Source organism: Malaclemys terrapin, chromosome 4 (assembly GCF_027887155.1).
Source record: "Malaclemys terrapin pileata isolate rMalTer1 chromosome 4, rMalTer1.hap1, whole genome shotgun sequence".
NCBI lineage: Eukaryota > Metazoa > Chordata > Testudines > Emydidae > Malaclemys > Malaclemys terrapin.
In genome coordinates this window covers 132,155,982-132,173,440 of record NC_071508.1, presented here as the reverse complement: position 1 = coordinate 132,173,440, position 17,459 = coordinate 132,155,982, and the positions used below count along the sequence as shown (strand labels likewise).

At 43.9% G+C, this 17,459-nt stretch overlaps 1 protein-coding gene across 1 annotated transcript in view; it reads right to left on the bottom strand.

Annotated features, from left to right (window-relative positions):
- Positions 1-6,367: 6,367 nt before the first annotated feature.
- The window catches only part of RCOR1 (REST corepressor 1), a 120,974-nt gene continuing 109,882 nt past the window's right edge, over positions 6,368-17,459 (bottom strand). The window contains exons 9-12 of the mRNA XM_054027433.1: positions 16,426-16,503; positions 15,573-15,630; positions 14,803-15,032; positions 6,368-7,339 (exon numbers count right to left, since the gene is read on the bottom strand). Coding sequence (XP_053883408.1) covers positions 7,298-7,339; positions 14,803-15,032; positions 15,573-15,630; positions 16,426-16,503 — 408 coding nt within the window. The 3' untranslated portion in view covers positions 6,368-7,297. The remainder of the gene's footprint in view (positions 7,340-14,802; positions 15,033-15,572; positions 15,631-16,425; positions 16,504-17,459) is intronic.

The following is a 17,459-nucleotide window of genomic DNA, read 5'->3' as shown; positions in this document are numbered from 1 at the left end:
AAATGCTGATGAGTATCAGTGTTATACAACAGTGATGAAGACTGTTCTCAGATGTATGAGGGCAGTATGGCTTGCAGACAAACGAGATGATGGGGTTTTTTTGCTCTCCCCCCCGCCCCAACATGTAGTGCTACATAATGGACTAGTTAGACAAGCAGCAATACGTTACACGTCCCTTGTACATTGGAGAGAATTTGACACTTTAAGCATGGAAACTGGACTATTTTATTGCATAAGCTGTATTGTTTTGACAATAAGTTAGCATTTGGGTGGAGAGGTTAATAAGGCCTCAACAGCAAGATAGCAAACACTTATAGATTCAGTACTTCCAGTCTCTACTCCAGCTCCTACATGAAATCCTGCAAAGTGATTCTAACACTGATGAGCCTCATGATATGAGCAGTGACTGCGACCACTCTCTCAGTGCTGCAACATTTTTCACTTCAGTTTCATTTTCCAGCTTCCGTTCAGTCCTTTCCACGTCTGCAAGGGATATGCATGTGTGTGGTTTTTTAAACTGACCCTTTGCATATATGCAAACTTGCACCAGCTTCAAGAGTAGGTATGCTAGGCAAAGCAAGTTAGCTAAGCCAAACACTAGTTGGTGTGTAGACAACGCTCAAGTCTTAGTGAGATTAGATAAATAAAAATTACAGTAGAACCTCCGAGTTACGAGCAGCTGGGGAATGGAGATTGTTCGTAACTCTGAAATGTTCATAATGCTGAACAAAATGTTATGGTTGCTCTTTCAAAAGCTTACAACTGAACATTGACTTAATACAGCTTTGAAACTTTACTATACAGAAAAAATGCTATTTTTAACCATCTTAATTTAAATGAAACAAGCACAGAAACGGTATCCTTACCTTGTCAATTATTTTTTAAAAACATTGCCTTTATTTTTTTTTAGTAGTTTACATTAACAGCACTGTACAGTATTTGCTTTGTTTTTTGCTCTCTGCTGCTGCTTGATTGAATACTTCTGGTTCCAAAGAGGTGTGTGGTTGACCAGTCAGTTCATAACTCTGAGGTTCTACTGTATGTAGAGAAATAGGCAATTTGGAACACTAAATCCATTTGAAGACAGGAAGACCAATCTGCTTCTCTTTATTAATAAAGTACTTGCGATGCATTTTATATTGGCAATATACAAATATGTCACACACGCATACAGCACTTTTCCTCTATACGTCTCCATGTTTTACAAACAGCAGGTAAGCATTACCACCACCATTCTGCATGTGGAGAAACTACGGCACCAAGAAGGTAAGTGACTGCTCTGTGATCGTTCATAAGTCGGGGCAGAGCAGGAGAAAAGCTGGACTCCCTAGCCCTAGTATAGTACCCTATTCATCGCTGTATGCGGCTTTTCTTTGCATTTGATATGCTCAAAGTACTGTGTCAAAATGCTGACATTGACTTTATTCACCAAAAGTCAAGTTTTGATTTTATGAATTCCCCATTTCTTTTATCTTTGAGCACATGGAGTATATCTCCCATCATCTTTGAGATCAGGCAGATTTAAAAAAAAAAAAATCAGTAAGATAACATTTAGGCTCCTTTTAAAATGCTGTCCATTTGCATAACTTAACACCAGCAGGCTCTCTTTGGACATCGTAAAACAGGAAAAAGGGTAAAGCTAATTTCCCCCTGCAGACATGCATGGGACGCAAACATGGCATTTTGCTCTTTATCATTAATTATGCTGGGTTTAATGTATGCAGCCAAACAACAAGTTCCCTGTGATTTGTCCCATACAGGCATTGTAGGAAGTAAGCTCTAATTGCCTTGTTATATACAGTGTGTGCTTTCTCCAGTTTATTAGTGTTTTGCTCTGTTTACACTGTGAATCCCCCTTCTTTCCATGGTCTTTTTTTTTTTTCCTCTTCCCCAAAATTGGGAAATAATTGCCTCTGCACTTTGAAAAATCCATCCAAAGATTCTTCAACTGCTATTTATAGCAACTCAAACAGCAGTGATGACTTAGTGCAGTCGTTACAATTGGCTTTCCATGACAAAGGTTAAACTAACTAACTATATGTATTTTCACACTGAAATTGGTTTTTATTTTTGTTCACAATTATGTAAGAAAATGTTATCTTGCTAAAATGCACGTCCAACGTGCTTGTACTTTGTTTGTACAGGTCACAGAACATTTGGAACATGTTTCATCTTCCAAACGTCCAGTTTAATGCTGAATACGCTGGGGAATGTCCCACATTTATACACCATGGGCCAGATTCTGGCTGCCTCAGGTGAATGTTTGGGGCTCCCCCACAAGGGACAGCCAGATTATTGACTCATGTACTTCCTGAATGCCAGTTGTGGCAATGGTTAGCATTGCCAGGTGATCAATTGCAATACACATGCAAGGGTTGTGTGGAGGTAAGTAGCAGGAGCATGGTCAAGAGGGAAGAGAAGGAACATGCTACACCTCAAAAAAAAAAAAAAATGAGGTGCAGTCTCCCCAGAACTGCTGCCAGAAGTCTGTCTCCCCTGTACGCCAAACATCTCTGGCCACTGTAATAGGTGCAATGCACCTCCCCATTCCTCATCCCCTTATGTGGATTTTGAGTGCTAAGGGCCCAATTCAGCTCCCATTAAAATCCATGGAAAGACTCCCATCAATCTGAATGGGAGTTGAATTGTGCTCCAGTGTCACAAAATAGGCCTGTGCATGCATATTATGTAAGTGTAATAGTAGAATTGTGACTATCCAACCAGACTACAGGTGTTGACAAATGAGGTCTTTGACCACCGCCCCTCCCCCCCAATATTCCAGATCAACGTTTTACAGCAATAACATCCGTTACTCCATGTTTTATTACATCAATGGCTTGAAAAATTTTATTTGATGTCAGCAAACATTGGAAATCATAGAAAAATGAATTATGGAGAATTTCACAAATGAATTTTCAAACCCCACTATAATTCCTCTTACAGTAAAATGATAATTCAAAAACAAATGTTGCTTTTCAGTGGTTAAGCAATTTTATAATGCTATGAACGTTCATCACAGTAAGTGTGCTGAATAATAGAAAACAGGCAAAAAAGACATTAAAATATTACTTACAACAGCATTATTACAACATACTTTCTTCAAAACCCCAACGAGTATTTGATCACTTCCCAAGCTATACAGCATTTCCATTATATTTGCAAACTTAACCTTATACATCTTTTAAAATTTTGAAAAAATTATTTTACGTAATCTATAAGCAGTTAACAAAATTGATAAAATCTACATAATGGAATACTATACACTCCAGTATAAATTTAATTTTAGGAGAATATGAATGTAAACACTCATTATTATACAACATGCATAGACTATACTGACCTTCCATCTTCTGAATGGTAACTTTCACTGCAATTGTGCTTTACTATCAACAGAAAAAGCTGCATTAATCCAGGGAGTGGCAGAAAGTGTATTTGCTTCAGGGCATTGAACAAGATCACTAGATTTTGACTTGCTAAAGGCAAGCTGGAGCTAATAAAAAATGCATTTTTTTTTTTATTAAAGTGTGACTATTAGGCCACTCAATTTTGAATGGGCTATGAGACATTCTATACAGACTTTAAAAATATATAATCAGAAAAGCCACATCTCTTGTGACATTTTTGCTGTTCATTGATCTGGAGTTTTTCAAAGTCCTTAAGCTCACAAATCCAGTGATCAAGTTAGCATAATGCACAGTTTGGTTCATATTTGGTATGCATGAATACCAACAGTATATTGGAGATTAAGCTGGGGAAGGAGGCAAAACTAAAATGGGTTAAGTTTAAATTTAAAGTGACAATGAGCATATTTTAGTAAGTAATGTTTCAGATGTGTTTGTCCTGGAAAGAAAAATGTTTGTCAGGACATCACTGGGGAAAAAAAAAAAAGTTTAATTCTTGTATTAGTTTTTAAAAAAATGATGCTTTTTATTTAGAATCCAGGGGTCTTCCTGGTTGCAAACTTGTAAAAAAAAAAAAAAAAAAAAAACACATTAAGAATCAGTTATCCCCATTGGTATTAAATATATCAAGACACAAACGTTGTGGCTTCATTACTGGTTATGGCTACTATGGACTTAAGCGTCTGATTGTACATTGTTGCTATACTGTTAAGCACAACTGAGGCATGTATTTTTTCCCTTGGTTATAAAGATTATATTACAAAAATTGATCACCGTGTTTCAGACCAGTTAAACACAATATTCAAGTAACAAGGTGTTTTAATGGATAAGTGAAAAAAAAAAAAAGTTACCTAGCACTTTACACAGCTACATAAAAATTAAATAGAACAAATGTAATTTGTTTATGCATATGTAATACACTTTTATATCTTTAAGATTTCTAAAACTAAAAGTTAAACTATCATTTGCTTTAACAATACCATATTTTTGCACAATAACTTATACTTAGGAGAAATAAATTCCCATATTCCACAAAATATATATAATTATAACATTCACATTGATAGTTTAAGAAAACAAAATTTAAGTGAATATTACATCTTATGCAGTAATCTTTGTGGACCCTTCTAATCAAAATGCAACCAGTTGATATATCTAATGCTTGATCCATTAAAAAAAAAAAAGGGGGGGAAGAAGGTCTTCATATAAACAAGACCAAACCATTTAAACTTTCAAAGCTAAAATGATTTCTTGTATTTAAAAACATAATAGGTAAGAGAATAATGAAACCTAACAAAGTTAAAAATACAGGGCTATATTGTACGTATAAGACTACAATAAGATAGCAGTCCTCCAAAAAAGAATTAGACAACTTTTTTCTTCCTGATATCAAATGAATTATACATGCTATTTTCCTTTGGGGAGAAAGCCAAATACAACTTTTCTGCTCATAAGTTTGCCAGACTTGGTGGGAAGTGGGAGGTGATCGCGCAAGAACAACTCTACAGGAGACACTTGGGCAAGGTCTACACCACAAATGTTTGTTGGTATAATAATGTCTTAGTTTTGTTTGTTGCTCTGAGGTGGGGTAGACAGAAAATTGGGGGGCACTCACCACGAGACCCCACCCTTCTCTATAGCCCCACTCCCTGCTCCTCCTCAGTTAAATGCTGGCCCCGCTTCTTCCCCCCAAAGCCCCGCCCCCTGGCCAGGCTGGAAGCCTGAGCCGGGCAATGCGGGGCAGCTGCTGCGCTGGCTGGTGTCATGGTGCAGTTGGCCACAGTGCTCCCCCATCTCCTCAACTCCCCACTGCCCTTTGACTGCTCATAGCCCGTAAGAGCTGCCTGGGCAGGGGGATTCAGCTCCAGGGCTGAGAGAGCCCTTGGGGAGCAGTGAGTGCAGGGGGCCCCAGGAGCCTGGGCTGGAACAGATCAGCCCAGACCAGGGGGAGCCCTGGATCCACCACCTGCCCTGGGCAGCTCACCCCAGCGGGCGGGAACACAGCCCAAGGCTGCTCTCAGGCACCCCAGACCTCTGCCTAGGCTTAGTTCTGTGCTGTTGCTGGCAGTGGTGTTGCCTTCAGAGCTGGGTGGCTGGAGAGCGGCGGCTGCTGGCTGGGAGCCAAGCTCTGAAGGCAGCGCTGCTGCCAGCAACAGAAGTATCTGTGTAAGGTTTCACCTTTGCGCTGGGAAGGGTGGCTACAGGGGGGCTAAGGCAAATTTTGGGGTGCTCCTCTTCCCCTTTTAATTGCATATTTTGGTTCTGAAAATGAAAGTGATGCGCGCTATAGAGCAGCAGCTCCCAAACTTCATTGGTTCACGTATCATCATCTTAAAAAAACCCACCCCCCCTTAAGTGAATAGATGGAACATTAAGCAAATATACCAGTAGTGGTACACATACCATAACTTGGGAACTCCTGCTTTAGAGGAACTGGAATTGCTTCCAAAACCAAAGTGGGTCAAACTTGCAATGATACAGGGAAACCAGCTGTATCTTCCCAGGGCATTATTCTTGGTGCACTAGATCAGTTGTTTCTCAACCTTTTTGATACCAGGGACCAGCTTGCTACCTTCCTAAACTGTCTCAGAGAAATCTCAGGGACCAGCAAGGAGGCTGCTACGGACCGGTGCCAGTCCATGGACCGGTTGTTCAGAAACATTGCACTAGATTAATCAGATCACTTCCAGGTCCTGTACAGTATTGAGAAAGGAGATCAGAGTGACAAAAGGGGGAACAATACAGAACTGAATGAGGTCAATGAGATGGTCCTTGTCCTCCTCCACGCAAGGTCTCCTCTAAGACTGAAATCTACATTTTAGAGTTGCACTTTCATGTCAACCCTTCCCCACCCTTCCACTGAGATGAGCAATTTGGTGGCTTTGGCAACCTCAGTGCTCTGAAGAGGATGACGACGACACTGGAATAAAGTGACTGTATGGTAGCCTAATGGGGGGGGGGGAGGGCGAGAAGGGGGGGGGTGGAGGGAAGGACATTCCAAAGGGAGAAGCACCAGCTAAAGTTGTTTTGACTTAATCCCACGGAGAGTCAGGAAAAAAGAAGTTGCGTGGCACTCACTTAAAAAGTTACAATGTGAATGCCGAATGCCATGGGTTATATATTGTATCTGACAGATTTCAGGTTATGTATTCCCTTTTACACTAAATAAAAGCTATTAAAAATATCCAGGAATAAAACACTCAACCAGTTAGTGAGCTTTCTATGAAGCAAGAACATGTACAAACACAGCGGAAAGAAAGAATTGCACAAACCAGAAGTGTAATGAGTTATGTTTACAACTGTAGATAGACCCCAAACTTAGGAATAACCTTTCACATCACTTTGCATTATTTAAGAATGCTTGCTAAAATGCCCTGTAATTGCAGAGTAAGTATGATGCCATTGGCATGTGCATAAGCCTCTCCTTTATAGAAAGCTCACTAATAATAGTGTCATTGTAAGAATAATAATTACTTTATACAGGAAGCAGAGATCACAAGGCCATGCAGCAATACATACTTATACCCTAGGGAGAGGACCAAGAGCTCCTACTGTGTAGCATTAGTGTGGGGCTGCTAACACCGGAGTTCCTTGCTGTGCAGACTTGCCAGATTTTACCCACAGGTGTAACTGGTTCTAGAAGTCCCCGTGCTTAAGCAGGATATTGATGAAATGGAACGCTATCTGGGAGCTTTTGAAAGAAAGTGGAGGCAGTATGGAGGAATGAGGAAAAATTAAGGCAGATGTAGCACAGGACTGGAAGCGTTTGCCTTTTTTTGGTAATAGCTGCTTGTCCACATAGATATGATGCAGATGGCTGTCTGAGGTTTGCTAATACCTGATATCCTGGATAACACAGTAGTCAAACACAAATTGTTCTAGTCTACACGAGCTTCTCATGAAGCAGATGCATATCTGACATCAAGAACAGAAGTAGCCTAGAGGGAAAAAGAAGAGACATTTATTTAACTGTGTACACACAAACACACACACACACACACACACACACACTTCCAAACGTCTCTCAAAGTGTAAGATACTGAAAGCAAAGACAGACAACTCTGACATACAGCAAGGCGACAGCAGCATCCTCTGCGCTGAGATGAAACAGGACTTGTCAGCAGATTGTAAATAAATAAAGCTGAACTCAACACTAAGGCCACTTTATTGTCAGTGATTTCACAGGAAGCGTAAAGGTGACCGTTTGCCCAGGGCCGGCTCTGGCTCTTTTGTCGCCCAAGGCAAAAAAGCCTCCCACTGCCCCCCCGCGGAGCGCAGCAGGGGAGGGCGTTGAGCCCGGCCGCGCGCCGCTCTCCCCAACTGGCCAGAGCGCCAGGGGAGGGCAGCGAGCCCACTGCAGCTCTGCTCGCCCTGGCGGCTGGAGCCGGAGCACCGCGCCCCGCCACCCCCCTCCAGGTGCCGCCCCAAGCACAAGCTTGGTGGGCTGGTGCCTGGAGCCGGCCCTGCATTTGCCATGAAAAAACAATTCCAGGGGAAACCAAGGAAGGATGGGTTATTCACCTCAGATGTGTTGCACACATGCTCCATGAGCCCCAGACCAGAAATTTTTCCTTAGCAATGTCTGTCTGGTCCGTGCATGCGCCCCTGCTCTCCTCGTGTTCTGCACCAAGAGAACAAAGGGGGCTGCCAGATCCTCCGCCATTTTGTTTCTTCTCTACTGCCAGTTCACAGGAAGGGAAAACCAGGCAGTGACAAAGAGCGCTATCCAACCGTCCTACACACAGGGCAACATAAACGTGCCTTTAAGAACTCAGGTTACCACAAAGCAAGCAACCCATCCTTCTATGAGTGATTGTCGCTGTGTGTAGTGCGCTTCAGGTTGCTTCACAAGCTACATCTCTTTAAAGAAGATGGATGCCTGGAACCTTATGACACAATACACTGCAGAACTCCCCTACCTAGAGAAACAGTTGCTTACACCAGTGCATAATGCCTAAAAATGGTGTGAACAGAACTCCAAGTCGCTGTCTGCTGATGTCAGTAAAAGGGACATCGCTAAAGGAAGCTATCGATGTTGCCTGAGCTCTAGTTGAGTGCACACTCATACCCTGCCTTTGAGGAGACGTTCATCTCGTAGCAGAGAAGGATGCTCCCTGAGATCCATTTAGTGTCTGGGAGGAAATGACCTCTCCTTTCACACACACTATGAATGACAGAGTCTAGGACAGCGGTTCTCAACTAGGAGTACGTGTACCCCTGGGAGTATGCAAAGGCCTTCCACAGGGTATTCAACTCATCTAGATATTTGCCTAGTTTTATAACAGGCTACATAAAAAGCACTAGCGAAGTCTGTACAAACTAAAATTTCATACAGACAAAATGAGAAAGTAAGCAGATTTTCAGTAATAGTGTGCTCTCTTTTGGATTTGTATGTCTGATTTTGTAAGCAAGTAGTTTTTAAGTGAGGTGAAACTTGGGGTATGTAAGACTAATCAGACTCCTGAAAGGGGTACAGTAGTCTGGAAAGATCTAGGAGACTTCTGAAAAGATTTTATTCTTTGTGGATAAGGCGTAAGAGTCCTATGCACATCCAGTGGAGTGTCACACCACCTCTTCCCTGCTGGAATAACGTTTCGGGTAAAACACAGGTAGATGGGTGCTTTGGTTGATGTGAAAGTCCACCACCACCTTAGTGATGAACTTCAGATGTAGTCCCACAGACACCTTGTCCCAGTGGAAAGCTGTGGGGGTGGGGAAGGGTTGGGGAGGTGGTCAGCTATGAGTGCACCTAGCTCCCTGACTCTTCTGGCCATCATCATGACCAAAAATGCTACCTTCATAGAAAGAGGCAGCAAGGAGCTGGATCCCAGGGGCTCAAGTGTCAACTTAGTAAGGGCTGATAAAACAAGGTCCAAGTTCCAGGCTGGTACAAGTCTCGCCTTTGGATGGAAGACTTGAATCATACCCTCCGGAAGCTGGTGGTGATTGGGTGGGAAAATAAAGTGTAGGTGTCTGCCAGTGGATGAAAGGCACTGATGGCTGCCGGTTTTATCCTGGGAGAGCTAACAGCAGTCCTGGACAAAAGTTAGTCCAGTGTACCCGGAATCTCTGCCTGTAAGGGTGTAGTTCCTTGTCTGTTATATCACAATTTCAATCATTCCCATTTTGCTTTATAACCTTTCCTGGTAGAGTCCTATCTACCGCTGCACAGGACAGCCTGGACATCAGCCAAACAGGGCTTTTCTCACTGCGACATCCAAACAAATACCATGGGCTCAGGTGAAACGTGGCTGAATTGGGGTGGCAAGTCTGTCCTTCATCCTGGGTTAATAGCGGACGCGTCAGGGGAAGACAGAGAGGAGATTGGGCGGACAGCTGAAAAGCATGGAGAGTACAGGAACTGTCAGGCCCAACCCAGTGCTAGGAGAATGGCTTGCACCTTGTCTTGTCCGATCGTCTTCAACACCTGAGGTAAGAGGGAAATCTGCATGTGTTGATCCCAGGGCCCTGACCATTGCATCACCCAGAAAGCCTGGGCTATAACTCCCTCTGAAGCACAAGTCTTTTCCCTTGTTCACATGGGACACAGATTTGTGGATGAGACACCCACACTCAAAACACCTCCCAGACAGGGGAGTTCTGCAGCTCCCACTTTTGTTCTGTGGAGAAATGTCCACTCAGAGAATCCGCTAGGCTTTGTGGATCTCTGCCAGGTGCGCAGTGTCAAAGATCATCTGCCTGGGAATGCACCAGTTCCAAAGGGCAACGGCCTCCACACAAATCTGGGAGAAGTGCGCTCCTCCCTGCTTGTTGATGAAGGAGACTGCTGCCATGTTGTCTGATAACAAGTTCATCCACCACCTAAAGTTCAGAATGGTGTTAAGTTCCCTACAGTCCAGAATGGGTCTTCATCACCCTGTCTTCTTGGGGATGAGATAGTACCTCAAGGAGAACTTCTTTCCCCTTGCTGTTGGAAGATACTAGTTCTAGCACCCCCAGTTGAAGCAGCAACTCTGTCTCCTGCTGAAGAATTGTCTTATAAGGGATCCCTGAAAGAGAAGGGCATGGGGGAGGGGAGGGAAGAGAACTGGATCGTGTACTCCAAGGAGATAGCTTCTAGTACCTTCTGTCATGATTTCCATCCCAGTAGATAGGGAGTAGCTCTCCAAAGGGAGGGGGAAACAAAACAAAACAACCCCCCCACTCCACAGTGTGTTTGTGCTGATCTGGAGGGACAGCTGGTGCATGGCTTTCAAAGTTCCCATTAAAACACCAGTTTCAAAGGTGGCAGTGGTTGGGAAGTGAGAGACTGCTAACTTGGGGCACCCTTTCTATGCATTGGTTTGACGCTTGCACATCCTAGGCCACGAGCAGTAAGAAACTGAGATAATAGTGGTCCGCCAGCCCTCTCTATTCCCTTCGTGCAGAACATGAGGAGAGCAGGGGTGCATGTGTGGACCACACTGACATTGCTAGGGAAAAATCTTCGGTCCTGGGAGCATGTGCAACCTGATGGACACTACACATAGGGACAATCAATTGAGGAACCAGAACTTGGATAGGGGTTTTGGGTGCACTTACTGGGCAGGGGCAGAGAAAAGCCCCAGAGCGGAGGGCATGGCTGAGGTAGAGAGTGGAGGAGATAAATGGGGCCTTGTGCCAGGCCAGCTAGCATTCTTGTATGCACTGTCAGACTGATCCTGAAGACTAAACCAGTGAGAGCAGAAGAGCCACAGACAGAGGCAAAGTGCTGAGCACTCCAGGACTGGGCCTGCCACAACAGTGCATTGCTATGCAGGAGGGAGGGCACAATCTCCTTCCTGCCCCATACAGAACTGACCTTCTTAGCGCATAAAACTATACAAAGTGGGAGCAAACTGATCTGGCTCTTTTGGAAATTCAGCTTGAGGACTGGATTTTGTTTCCTCTGAAGGCAATGAACACCATACGTTGACTACCTGCTCCGTGAAGTAGCAATTGTTCAGGTAGGTTTTTGGCCATTAGTTTCATAGTACAACAACATTGCATCCCACACTCTTGTACTGGCAGGCAGGGCAAAAAGCAAGGACTTGTCTATTTTCAAAACTCCCTCCATAAGGTCAACACTTCTGCCTCCTTCCAGCAAGACATACCCAACAAATGAGCAGGAAGAGAGTGGAATCTTAGGTTGGCCCGTGGTTTACATATGCCTTTATCACATGCCTTTTCTTTTAGAAAATACGATGCATGACCCAAACTAATTTGTTCTTGGTTTGTGGCCAGTTACTAGTACTGGCACATGATTGTGCATTAAATGTTACATCAAAAGGAGAGAGGCATCTTTTAAACCCCTTGGTTCTGAAGCACCACTTGAGCAGCATGCCAGAACCTCTTCTATAGAAAAGGCTTTATCAGCACCGTAACCCATCTGGCATTGATTAAGCAAACGGCAAACCAAGACCTGCATTTTCTGCTCAATTGTTTATTTTGTTACCTCACCCTGCCACTCCTCCAACCAGTTTGTCCATTGTATCCTCCTATCACATCCTGCGTCACCTAGACTGCAAGTGCTTCTGGGTCACTGGTCTGTAAAGTGCCTAGGAACGCCTGGCCCTACTGTACTGAGCTGCAAATAAATAATAATCCAACGCTTCATAGCAGTCATTCCTCTCAGTTCTGCCTCCTCTCTTCCTCCCTCGGCTTAAAGAGGCCCTGCTGCTACTCTCAGGGTCCACTTTCCAGTCACATCTTCCTGCCTCTACTGATATTCCCAACCCATCCTCTCTCCGCTCCAAGCTACCTCTGCATAATACTCCCACCTCCTCAATGGAGGAAAGTGTAATGTATCCTACTCCACCCAATCCTCCCACCTCCTCAACAGCTGCTCCACCCTAGCCTGGCTTTCACATCCCTACTCTCCTGCCACTTAGCCTCTCCCACCTCCTCTCACTCCATCCAACCCTGCTCTGCACTAGCCACCAACTCCAGGCTGGCCTTCCAGAGCCCTTGTGCCTCCTGGAACGGATCCCAAGCTTTTAGCTGTGGCTACACACTGCATATACTTCCTTCTGTATCCACCCACTCACCTCCAGTCTCAAGGGAGATTCCATGTTTTAAAAAGTTTATTTAGGAACAAGGGTTAATTTGAGGCCAGGATAACTCCCCAAGGAATCGAGGGGGGGAGGGGATGGGGGGAGGGGGAAGTGTTTTCTACAATCAGTAACACCGACTAATACACAGTAGCCCCTCATCCATGATGGGTAGAGACACCTGGCATCAAACAGGTAACTAGTTCCTGGCTACATATTTGAAATACATTATAGAGCTGGAGCAAAGGAACAACACAGGTACTGGTGGGAGGTGAAGGGGTGTATGTATGTGTGTGTGTGGGGGGGGGGGGGGGGGGAGGGAGAAGACACGGAAAATTTAATTATTCACCTTCCTACAGAAAGGGTCTTTACCAAGCTCTGGATATTTTTATTTAGGGACACTAATTCATTCACTCAAGGACATCTTTAAAAGTGGCCTGAAATATCAGTAGGATTGATGCAGCAATGAAGTGGTGTTCATTGTGTACCTGAAGTTAACTGCTGGTGCTGCATGAGCTAACTGTGCATGTTAAGAACAGCTGAGAAAAAACATAAGCAAGGACAGTGACAGAAACCTTTAGTTCAGTAGGAGCCAAATTCTGCCATAGGTCATCTCAGGCCATGTCTATACCACAGGCACTGTAGCGGCATAGCTATGGTGCCACAGTTATGCCGCCGTAACCCCATGGCATAGACACCCTGGAAGGGGTTTTTCCATCGCTGAAGCAACTCCACCTCCCCGAGTGATGGTAGCTGATTGATGGAAGCAGTCTTCCAAGGACCTAACAGTGTCTACAGGAGGGGCTAGGTTGGCATAGCAACGGTGCTCAGGAATGTGGAGTTTCACACATCTGAGCGGTGTCGCTAAGTCAATTTAAGTTTTAAGTGTAGACCAAGCCTAAGGGTAGAATTTGACTACTGGACTAAGTTCTCTAGTATGAACTAGGACTAGGTCAAAGACAGCCCAAAGTCCATTTCAAGTGTAAACTCCAGTTTTGATTTTCCTTTTGCACAACTATAATTTATATTAAATCTTCTAAATAAAATACCATATTTAAGAACTATAAAGTGCCTGGGTTATCTTTAAAGGCACAGTCTGTGGAGAAATATTATCAAGGAAGAGACAGATGGAACAGTCCCATTGCACCCATCTGCTCAGAAACCCCATGAAGTCACCAGGAGTCCTGCTCATGGAGCAGCTGCGGGATCAAGCCCAAAACAAGCAGTTTTCACAATCCCACCTTGTTATTTATATACCCCTTTGGGCATACACAAACATACACAAGAGTAAGGTTTCTGTCTTAGAAATTTACACCTGAGTCCAAAAAACCAAACCCTAGACTCGGAGCGGAGTAATTTAAGTCCAGCTGAAGCATCCAACTGAGCTACAGAAAGGAATGAAGGTGAGAGGGTGCCAGTGATAGTCATAGATATTGTCAGAGCCTGCAAATTAGGAGGTCTCTTATCACCTTAAGTTACCCCTGGAATTCCCAATATTGTCATTGGGAACTGCATACACAGGGGAAATCTGCTCAAATACTTTATTTCGTGTGTGTACATATATATTGTGACAAAGTTCCTCCTCTATCTTGGTGGGTCCTGCGCTTATTGGCGGATTTTCTTGCCTCAGAGATTCGCCATGTGGGTTGGGGAACAGCCCAGAGACCTTCCCCTCTGGAAGAACCCACAGTCCAGGTCAATTGGGAGGTTTGGGGGGAACCCAGGCCCGCCCTCTACTCTGGGTTCCAGCCCAGGGCCCTGTGGATTGCAGCTGTCTATAGTGCCTCCTGGTACAGTTGCACGACACCTACAACTCCCTGGGCTACTTCCCCATGGCTTCCTCCAAACACCTTCCTTATTCTCACCACAGGACCTTCCTCCTGGTGTCTGATAACGCTTGCACTCCTCAGTTCTCCAGCAGCTCACCCTCACCCTCTCAGCTCCTTGCGCCTCTTGCTCCCAGCTCCTCACACCACAAACTGAAGTGAGCTCCTTTTAAAATCCAGGTGCCCTAATTAGCCTGCCTTACTTGATTCTAGCAGCTTCTTAATTGGCTCCAGGTGTCCTAATTAGCCTGCCTGCCTTAACTGGTTCTAGCAGGTTCCTGATTACTCTAGTGCAGCCCCTGCTCTGGTCACTCAGGGAACAGAAAACTACTCATCCAGTGACCAGTATATTTGCCCTCTACCAGACTCCTGTACCCCACTGGTCTGGGTCTGTCACAATATACATACATACATACATACATACAAGAAAATAAGTTGGTTGAATGCTGTGAAAAATGGCTGTTAACAGTTTGGAATTCATTTATATATTTGAACCTAAAAGCAACCAGCATTTTACAGTCCCAAACTCTTTAGTCACAGATTTACCTCATTTTCCTCTTCTGACATTTTAGTGGAATTATCAGGCGATTTTACAGGCTTCTGGTTACTAGGTCCATTTGTCTCCTCTTTGCCATGTTCTGCTTCCCACTCCTGTAGAACTTCATCTATGTTGAAACGACGCCGGTAACTTACAAAAAAATGTTTCACTTGCACCACAGATTTATTTCCAATCACATCAGAGATTGCCTGGAAATCTCGGCCATACTTCCTGATTGCTGAAAACGGAAGAAGTAGAATTATATAAACAGTGACAACAGCTAGAGATGGGCATGAGCCACAATCCAAGGATCCAATGCTGAATTTCCCCAAGGTTTGGGCCATCTCTGGTTACACCACCAAGAAAGATGGTACAAAGTTGGGAGTGGGAGAAAGAGATGGATGGTAGAAGAGTTGGGAGCGGAGACAGAAAGAGAGCAGCAGAGTTGTATATAAAAAGGAGTCATGTAGGATGAGCCAAACCAGAAGTCCTAAACCCACCAAATCTACCTGTAAGTTGCATGTACAAGCAGCCTGGCAGTGACTGCACTAAGAGTGTCACCGTCTAGAAGCAGGTGAGTGATCTGTTTGCCCAAATGAACACGGCATGCCATGCATCATAAAAGGGAAGGAGTGTTAACCCCTTTTTCTTTGGCAACAATATATAGTAATGTCAAGATTTTTTCCATTAGCCACCGAAGGAGAAATCCCAGCTTGACCTGCAATAGGGTTCAATTGTACGTCACCTGCTGAAGTAGGAAAGATTTATAGTTCCATACCTTGCACAGCAAGAAGCTGCTCATCTGTGGTCCAACGTGCATTACATTTCTGAACGACCTAGGTGTCAAACAAAGTAATTCATTTCCTTAAGCAATGGACTTCTACTCATATCCGAGTTTGTAAATTCTTGTATGAATGCAGCAATGAACTAATTGCTAGATCCTTCAAATATGGTATTTTTCTTCCTATTAAAATATTGCATTATTCCTTTTAGCAATAAAAGGAATCAATTCAGTTAACTGACAAATAAATTGATTCCATAGTTAACTGTTAATATGACACAGAAGTGTGGGGCTTGGTCCATGCTCTGAGTACAGGACTGGGAGTTAGGAGTTCCTCTTTTTATTCACTGGCATTGCCCACCAACTCCCTCTGTGATCTCAGTCAAATTTCTTATACCCTGATTATTAGAGGTGCCAAGTACCCAGATCTCCCATTAACTATGATGAAAATTGTGGGTGCTCAGCAGTTCTGTCAGTCACGCCACTAACTTCTCTGGCCAGTCCCCCAATCTGTGGAATGGGCTAATAATTACCTCTCTCAGAAGGGTGTTACGACAACACTCTGAAACGAATATGGTGAGTGCGGAGTATTACCAGCAATCTGAATGTTTACATTTGAGACATGTTTTACAACCAGCCAAAGACAGATTGAAAACTATCTACTATTACCCTCTTCCACCCTCCCCTCCCGCAAAGACCAATTACTGTTAGATTGGTCTCCGGGTTAGTTGGCAGTAGATAGAATGATTGTATCTACATAGTGCCAGCTCTGACATTTAAGCAAGAATTAGGACTTGCTATTGGGAAATGCAGAAGAGATGCATACATAGCAGTATGTGAACTGGCATACCTCTGGAAGTCTGTATTGTTCTATTCCACCTTCAAGTTTTTCTTTGAGAGCGCTATTTGTCTGCTTGATATTTTGAATCTGGCCAAGGGGGAAAAAATGGAGCAGTGACTTTAAGCAAGAATAAATATGTTTCAACAAACCCTGTACCAGCCGCCAAGGCGAACACCCTACCAGTTTGACTTTGCAGTTCTCCCTGCATCCTCTTTTTATGAAAGGAGATTCTCATCTGTACCCCAAGTACAAGAAACATCTGGTGCGATTATTAAATCTATTTACACTGTAAGATCTTTGGAGCAGGGTCTGTTTCTTATTCTACGTTTGTACAGTGCCCAGCACAATGGGACCCCAATCCTCTGTTAGCCCTCGGTTCTACCTTAAAACAATAACAAACACAATAGTAATTCAAAGCTAACAATGACTATAGTAGTTTGAAATGGACCTGAACTGGCTCTAAATTCTGAAGTCAAGGGAGCATTCAGATCTAGGACATAGGCAAAAGGACTAAACCCAGGATGTGATTCAGTAGCACTTCTGTCTTGGCTATTAGATGTTCAGAGAACATTTGCCATTAATCAGTTTAAGACTGATCTACTGGCAGTGCAGAAATATGTGGGGAAGCTTGCCCAGTGCTTGCCTGCAGAAAGCACATGTCAAACCACAGGAGAATCTCAGCTTTGCATTTTGGGCTGATGCCAAAACTTACAAAAGGTGAAGGTCCAATTAAAAAACAAAAACAAAACAAAAACCCCACCATCTCCCCTGATGCACACGCTCCACAGACTCAGAGTGAAGAATTGTGTATTTGCCCAATGCAGAGTTCAGCTCCATCAGGGCTTCCTGTTTGCCAGCATGCAGGGGTGGGGGGACTGAAGAGATGCAACAGGGCTGTGGGAGATGCCACAGAACAGATCTATAGCCAGAAGTGGAGAGTGGCTCTGGCTATTCCAAAGGTGACATGAGAAAAACGTGAAGAAAATTAAATATGGTAGATGCAAAGCAGTTACTGTTGGAAAATACTCAACCCAAAGCAAAAT